Source organism: Zingiber officinale, chromosome 3A (genome assembly GCF_018446385.1).
Source record: "Zingiber officinale cultivar Zhangliang chromosome 3A, Zo_v1.1, whole genome shotgun sequence".
Classification (NCBI taxonomy): Eukaryota; Viridiplantae; Streptophyta; class Magnoliopsida; order Zingiberales; family Zingiberaceae; genus Zingiber; species Zingiber officinale.
Genome location: NC_055990.1, coordinates 64,545,189 through 64,553,867, shown reverse-complemented (window position 1 = coordinate 64,553,867; position 8,679 = coordinate 64,545,189). Strand labels below are relative to the sequence as shown.

Sequence of the window (8,679 nt, the reverse complement as noted above, 5' to 3'; positions counted from 1 at the left end):
AGCGCACGATCGCCACGTGTCAGCGAGATACTGGCCGCATTTAATGAGCTCCCCTTACCGTGCACAGTGCACGTGATAAACAGTGGGGGGAGCATTGGACATGGATTCCGAGAGAAGCACAAGGCACGAACAAGATACTGCCGAACGGATGAGCATCCTTATGCTTGGCCGAGCGGACTAATGCAAGGATCATTGCTCAGTCAGATCGGCAGTCCAGTCAGTCGGACTTCGCCTCCTTCGACTAGACTCGAGGGGGAGGTAAGTGATCCGGTGGTAAGAATCCGGAACCCCATAACGAGGGGTCAACACTACGGGGAGGCCAAAGGGCCCAGTGGCCCACCGGAGAAGGACGATCCGACCGGATTTAGAAGAAAGGGACATCTGGTAGTAAAAGGCACCCTGGTAGGGACCAGGGTTCCGACGCTCAATGAAACAGTACATAATGACCGAGCGGAGGGACGGGCCGCCCGGCCGACGCAGGAAGTTAAGGCCGTCCGGACGACGCTCTTCGCCCGATCGGCCGGACGGACGTCCCGGCCGGGCGGTGGGTAAAGGAAGGGAACACCCTCTGACAGCCGTCAAGTCGTATGGCTACGCTATACCCCTAGTCTGGCAAAGGGGTGTCCTGTGGTCTCATCGAAGACATGCTCGGACTGTAGCAGTATGGTGTCAGGTAAGCTCTCTGACAAGTACATACCGAGGTATGGGTTGCTGACACGTCTGCACCTCGGTGAACGTACATTAGTTCTCTCCTCGCTCTATATATAGAGCCTCTTACTTCGCCGCAGGTACACGCGAAAAATCATCTCTGGAGCCACCTTTTGCATTATTTGCTTGCCTGACTTGAGCGTCGGAGGGTCGACGCCGGGAACCCTTCCCGGCACGACTTCTGTGCAGGTTCACCGAAGATTCGTGCGACCAGACGGAGGACTACGTCCTCGACTAGGAGCGCGCCACGTGCCCAGCGTCCTTTGGTTCGGTGATTCAGACAGGATCAACCTGTTTGACTGGGCTTGAAGTGAGTCAAGCTCGAGTCTTGATGATTTGGTTTCGATGTTTGACAATACTTGTAGACAACACATGAACATTGCAGGTGCAATTGTTCATGTGGGGAGATTGTGAAGGAGAGTCAAGTAAGTCAAGGTTGACTGGATACTTGACTGAAAATCCTAGTGAGTGAAGCTAGCTGAAAGTCCTGGTGAGTGAAGCCAGGCAGAAGGAAACCCTAGTGAGTGAAGCTAGGTGAAAGTCCTGGTGAGTGAAGCCAGGTAGAAGAGAAATCCTAGTGAGTGAAGCTAGGCAGAAGGGAAGTCCTGGTGAGTGAAGCCAGGCACGGGGAAATCCAGATGGGTCAAGGTTGACCAAACATCTGGTGAAAGTCCAAGTAGGTCAAAGGGATTGACCGGATACTTGGCAAGAGGAGAAAAGTCCAAGTGGGTCAAAGGGATTGACCAGACAGTTGGTGAGAGAGTCCTAGCTGGTCAAGAGTGACCGGATGCTAGGTTTTATGTACCAACAAGTCATGGTTGACTGGATGTTGGTTTAGGGGCTTTGGACTTGCTTTTAGGCAAAAACCAAGATCTGGATTGATCAGCTGATTGATCCAGCAGATCTGGATTGATCAGCCGATCGATCCAGCAGATCTGGATCGATCAACCGATCGATTGGATCATGCCCAATCGATCAGCTGATTGATCGGGTGAGTCCCCACGAATAGAACCCCTTTGGATCTATCCGTGGATCGATCCAGAGGTCCCAATCGATCAGTGGATCGATTGGGAGTTGCTGTTTGTACGCGATAAGCCCTGGATCGATCAGTCGATCGATCCAGGCTATTCCAGAGAGCACAAAGGCACTCTGGATCGATCGGTTGATCGATCCAAAGCCTCTCTGATCGATTGGGAGCAATCCAATCGATCGGGATCCGACTGTTGGCATCGTATTTAGCTGCAGGTGAGCGTTTCCTTTAGCAGAACTTCACAGATTCATCTCCGATCTTCACCAGCGATTCCACAGCTCTCTCTCAAGTTCAGATCGCTAGTTCTTGAAGATTCTTGGAGGTTCTTCCAAGTCAAGAGGCGGATCAAAAGCAAGAAGAGAAGTTAGGGTTAGGGTTTATTGTAAGCTTTTGCTTGTATTTCATATCCTTTCCTTTCTTCTTGTATTGAGAGTTTGTAAAGGCTTCTCCGCCTTCGGTAGTTACCGTAGAGGAGTGTGTTTCATAGTGGAGGGTGCGTGAGTGTGTGGATCCTTGGATTAGTCACCTCTTGTGAGGTGGATACCAAGTAAAATCCATTTGTTAGCGTTATATTTTGTTTCTTGTACATTTCCGCTGCATATTTTTGAAGAAACAAACAACGCCGACCACGCAGCACGCGACGAGCTATTCACCCCCCCCCCCCCTCCCCCTCTAGCTACATTTCGGTCCCAACAAATCCCTAATCATATAATCTCAATTTACCTATTAAAATCTAATAGTTAATTAGAGTTAATTACCTAATCCCTAATCACCTATTAGATTAGAAATCGAAAACCTAAGTCCAAGTACACATGAATCTAAAACATGATCAACCACATGTACTACTCTAAATTCAATTAACCAGCTAATTATCCAATTATCCCTAATCCAATGCATAAACCTAATTCATCAACATGCATGACCATCTAGAAATCAAATCACACCATGATCTACAGCTAAGATCAATTTCCCAATACCTTACCTTAATTCCTAGCACTGTTGCTGCTGGATGAATTTGTTGCCGGAATAGAAAGTCCACAGAACAACCTTTCCTCTGAAATCCTTCACAGAACGGAACAAGATAAGATCCGGCAAGAAGATCACAAATCAAACAATACCTAATCTCTACAAACCTATATAGAAAATGCACACTTCCTACCAATCTGATCTCACTGATCTCAGCCATAGCTTACAACAACTTAGTGTCGATAGCTTCCTCTCGTTGGAACCCACTGCAGCAGCGTCGCTTGGTCCAATCCGGCGAGCAAAGCCGATCCAGCAAAGCTAGGGCATGACGCCGGACAGAGTGGAGAGGAGGAGATGGACTTCGGCCGGCAATGGGCAGCAGTGGAAACAAGGGCGTAGGGCAGAGGAAGAGGAAGAGGCGACACTGGCCTAGGCAATGGCCGGCGTCTTATGGTGCCGTCGGAAAAGAAGGGAGATTGGAAGAGGGTGCAAGGGCTCGGAGGAGGCCGGCGGAGGTGAATCAGCCGAGAGGGAATTGGCCGACGCTCTCGAGTCGCCGATAGGGCTCAGCGTCGACGCAAGGAGGACCGGCAGTGTGGATCGGCGGAGGCGAGAACTCTTGGCGACTCTCGGCGCTAGATGGGAAGGAGCAAAGGCGAAGAGGAAGAAGACACAAGGACTCGAACTTTTTGTACTGAGGGGAAGAAAGGAAGAGGAGGCGGTCGGTTGGGGAAGGAGAAACGACCGGAGATTAAGGGCTCGGGCACGCGGGGAAAAGAGGAGAAACGGAGGAAATAAAAGAAAAAGAAAAGGGAAATGATTTAAAGAGAATAAACATTTCCTCGTTTAAATGGGGTAACCTAAACAGGCTTTCTCGGGATCCCATTTTTATCCTCATAACGTAAGCCATACGAGTTCCGAAAAATTTTCGAAATTTTTTTAAAAATTTCAGAAAATTCCCTTATAGTTATCCGCCATTTTTTTCGATATTTTACATCTTACGTAATGATAGTAACAATAACAGAACTTTTGCAAACGAGATAGGTTGACACCACTCCCACTAGGATATACACTAGTGCAGTGGCCAACATAATCCCCTTCAATCTGGACTCATTTGAAGTAATCTCAGATAGAACAATTTCAAGATTTTTAATTTGATTTATCATTCAAATTTCTCCAGAATCCTCTTTAGATTTTCAGGATCCTCATCAGGATCCTCATCTGGATCCTTCTCAATAATAAAATTATTTTATTATCAAAATAGATTTCTTCATAAATAATTGATTAATTTAAATGATTATTTAGAAAAAAAATTGATAGTATTATTAAATATTTAGAAAAAATTTCGAAAAATTTCTAAAAATTCCGAAAAATTCTCTTATGATTATCCGTCATTTTTTTCAGTATTTTACATCTTATATAATGATAGTAACAATAACAGAACTTTTACAAACGAGAGAGGTTGACACCGCTCCCACTAGGACATACACTAGTACAGTGGACAACATAATCCCCTTCAATCTGGACTTATTTGAGACAATCTCAGATAGAATAATTTCAAGATTTTTAATTTGATTTATCATTCAAATTTCTTCAGAATCTTTTTTAAATTTTCAGGATCCTCATCTGGATCTTTCTCAATAATAAAATTATTTTATTATCAAAATAGATTTCTTCATGAATAATTGATTAATTTAAATGATAATTCAGAAAAAAAATTGATAGTATTTTTAAATATTTAGACAGTAGTTAACTGACATTTTAGAAGTAAACAATATTACCTTTTTAAGATTTTTTTTTTTGAAAAAAATACACTGTAAGTTGATTTATAAATCATTAAAATTATTAAACAAAATTAAAAAAAATAATACAATGAGCTAAATTCATCAAAATCAAATACGTGAGACGTGAGCATTTAAATCATAGATCACATTTATTTTTTATATTATTATTTTTGTCGTTAATTTGTTATAAATTTGGGATAGAAGTTAATTTATCACATATCATAATTTTTTTTTATATTATTATTTTCATTGTCAAATTTATTATAAATTTACAACAAAAAAAAAAAATATTCCTTCCAAAAGTTATTTTATGTCGGGTATTATAATTTGCAACGAATATTATTTTTGTTGCAGAAATGACAACTAATTTGGTGACAAAAATATAATTCGTTGCCAATTTTGTCACCAAATTTGGGTCCAATTTTAGGATGAATATAATTTTTATTGTAAATTTGTCGACAAAAATATTATTCATCGCTAATTTCGTCTCCAAATTCATTACCAAGTTGGTAAGACGAATTTTGGAACGAAAAATTTTTAGTCGTAAAATTCTTCCCAAAATTTTTTGGAATGAAAATTTTTTAGAAATTGATTTATCTCAAAACTGTGATTTTTTATAATGATTTATTTTTTTTTTAAAAAAATACTGCTTAAGTTCCATTAATATCAAAATTTGTTCAAAATAATTTTATTATGAAAATATCTTTCTTCTTGATTAATTGATTAATTTAAATGATAATTTAAAAAAAAATTGATAGTATTTTTAAATATTTAGAAGTAGTTAGCTGACATTTTTGAAGAAAAAATATTACCTTTTCAAGTATAAATCATTAAAATTATTAAACAAAATAAAAAAAAATTAATAACATGAGCTAACTTAGTCAAAATCAAATACGTGAGACGTGAGCATCAATCTTTGATTAAAATTTATTACTCAATAAACGAGATATAACTTGATTGGCTTTTATTGAAATTAGCATTAACTGACTGTTTGGTCTTAAATAATTAAACCACACAACTATTCTTAACTAGAAGATCCGTAGCCATAACCAAATCCAGCCGGAGCCTGACCCGGCGCAGGAATCGCCTGCATATCAATATTATTGCCACCCTGCGGCGGCGGCGCCGCCGCAGCAATGAATCCTCCACCAAGATATGCTCCACCGCCGACACTGCCAACATCGCCGGCCAACATTAGTTTCCTGATCTGCGCCTCGGTCAGCAGCTGGTCCACCCTCCTCCCTGCGTCCCAACGCAGCCTATCTAGCGCGGCCTGCAGTCTCTCCAACTCCGCCATGCCCAGCTCCTCCAAGCTGGACTGCATGAGCCTGGCAAAGTCACCCCTTTGCGCTAGAAGCGCGGCCTCCAGCACCTCTTTCCTCCGCCGCTCTCCCTCCAATCGCTCAGCCAGCTCCACGTACTGCCGGTCGAGCTCGGGGACCAGCGAGGCGGCAGCGACGGTCATCACACGGGGGTCGTGGAACGAGAGAGGAGGAGGACGAGGAGGAGGAGGAGTAGGGTGGGCCGACGAGGGTAGGAAGCGGTCAAGAACAGAGTCGACCGAGGGGTGGCCAAAGGAGAAGGGTTTGCCGGCGGGGGAGAAGACGATGACGGCAAGGTGAGCCCCGCAGAGGACGGAGAGCTCGTTGGCCTTCTTGAAGAGTCCGGCGCGGCGCTTGGAGAAGCACACTTGACGTGCCTCCTCGCTCTCGATCCGCTTAATCTCGATCTTTTGTCGGCCCATGCTCGTCTTCCTCTTCCTTATTGGCATCATCATCTAAGAACGAAGCACCAACACAATTAAATTCGGAACTATATCAAATATTAGTATTAATGATGAAAAAAAATACACATATATATATACTAATGTTGAGAAATCAATTAAGGATGAAAATCTCCTTACCAATCATATATACGTACATATTGATTGATTGCGGTAGAAATCAATTAAGGATGAAAATTGCCAATAAAGTAATTATTTTTGATTGACACTAGATTTTCCATATTTCTTTTTCTATTTATAACAAAAATCAAATTCATATATTTTGTTTACATGTATGTACGAGATTTGATTCAATCTATTTTTATTTAAAATTTTAGTCCAATTTATTTATTCGAAAGTGTATTTTTTTAAAAAAATATATTAATTATTATAATTAAATCGGTTTGATTTTTATTATGAATTTTACAAATCAACTAAATTGTTTTTTAATTAAATAATAAATAATAAAAATTTTAAAAATTTTATTTTTTTAAAAAAATTGATTAAATGTTTATAAAAACTTTAATATATTTTATTTTTTATTAAAAAAATTTATTATATTGATAACTATAATTTAAATCATTATGTTCTAGCACACACTAATAATCAAACTCAATGTCAATCATCATCCTAAACTAACAGAGCAATAGTTAGACCAAAGAATTTAATATTCGAATCTTAGCTGTAGCATATTTCAGGAGATTTTCCCTCTAGTGAGAAGCAGACCTAAGAATGCTTACCGTTTGGATGAGGCTCCATTAGTGTTTCCCAATTTACTTTAGTGGTCGGTGAAAAACTTTTGTGAGGCCGGATTGATCACGCCAAATTTAGTTAATTCGAAAAAATGGATACCTGGCACCATCTAAAAAGTGTAATTGTCAAGGGATCTAAAATTTGAGCCTCAGCTACATCGCATTGTAGGAGATTTTTCTTCGCATGAGAAACAAGTCTAAGAAATCTGGCTGCCTTGATGAACTCTATGAGTACTTTTTAATTTATCCTAATGGTTGATGGTATTTTTAGAATCTGTCATTTCGAAGAGCGAATAATGTTAACTAATACAACGAATAAGGTGGGGCCCCCTGAGTCGGGTCAAAGTCTAGGAGACCGGTTGATATGGGGATCAAAGTCAATGAGGGGTCAACCCTCGAAGCCAGTGCAATTGATCATCACAGTTGAGAGGTTATCCACTCAGACCATTGGGCCGGTAGGACGCCGAGTCCCTCAGTGTTGATGAATAACTATAGACAAGGCAACACCCTCCATAGCCAAGTCTTCTTCACCACTCAAAGATAGCTCGATTAACTAGCTCGGGTGAGTAATCCAGCCGATAAGAACTACGATTCGATTGGACAGACTGGACACTCGGTCCGTTCGAACTCTTTGGCTAAATAGATAGGCTAAGTGAGGGACAAGTTCCCAACCACACTCTATAAATCCGATCGGTTTACCGTCGCAAGCGATTGCCAATCGGGTTACAAGAGGGATTCAGTTAGCTTGTCAGGTAAGCATATTATGGGTCCTTCAACACAACAACCTCATATTCCTTTTTGGTATTTTGCGCTATGAATGACATATAATATTTCATATACAAACTGTAAACTAGAAGCTTCCACTCTACTTAACGCAAAGATTGCAGGTCCATTTTGGAAAAAGTGTTAGAGCATCTTTATGCTCTATCCTTTTTTAGAAACACTTTGAGATTCATGCACAAACAAACAGTAACACTATAAAATATGGTATCCATCTATAGACATAGGTACGCTTACATTACACGAAGTTATGCAACTTTGCATGTCCATAACTATTGTTTATTCTACTATTCATTGCCTTCTATCGATCACTAACTTGAGTGTCGGAGTACCTGCACTGGCTATAGGATCGGTACACACATGAGTGGAGAGGGGGTGAATCACGTGATCTAAAAATCTCTCTTTTAAAGTTTTAAAGTCAAAGTGCACAGCAGAATAAAATAGAAAAAGAGACGAAAAGAACAAGAATAAGAACTCAATGAGTTATTTAGTTCGGAGCCTTCAGTGACTCCTACTCCAAGATCGACGATCCCTCAGACTGTATCAATGGGAAATCCACTATAAATCTTTTTCAAAATCGCCAAAAGAGGGAATCAAATACAAGATATCGAAGGAAGAGAAGTGTAACAACCTATAGTCCCTTTTTGCAAATAATAAAGAAAAATGCAGTAATTAACTTTGTTTCCAACTCATAGAGAGACGATCCAGAAGTGTTGAGGAGTTGGTGTTGGTCTATTAGCAGAGTAATATAGCAACAATCAGTCGTATTCGCAATAGCAGAAAGGTCTTTGTAGCTCATAGAGAAGATGTGTGTTGAAGGCTGCTCGAACAAGCCTTATATAGACTGTTGAGGGCGTCTCCAGCTTCTTCCAAGGATCCTCGAGTAGCAAATTTTAT

General features: G+C 40.7%; 1 protein-coding gene across 1 annotated transcript in view; it reads right to left on the bottom strand.

Annotated features, from left to right (window-relative positions):
• Positions 1-5,512: 5,512 nt before the first annotated feature.
• LOC122050450 (agamous-like MADS-box protein AGL28) overlaps positions 5,513-8,679 on the bottom strand; it is a 43,859-nt gene continuing 40,692 nt past the window's right edge. Inside the window, exon 2 of the mRNA XM_042611352.1 lies at positions 5,513-6,265. Within this exon, the coding sequence (XP_042467286.1) occupies positions 5,513-6,265 (753 nt within the window). The remainder of the gene's footprint in view (positions 6,266-8,679) is intronic.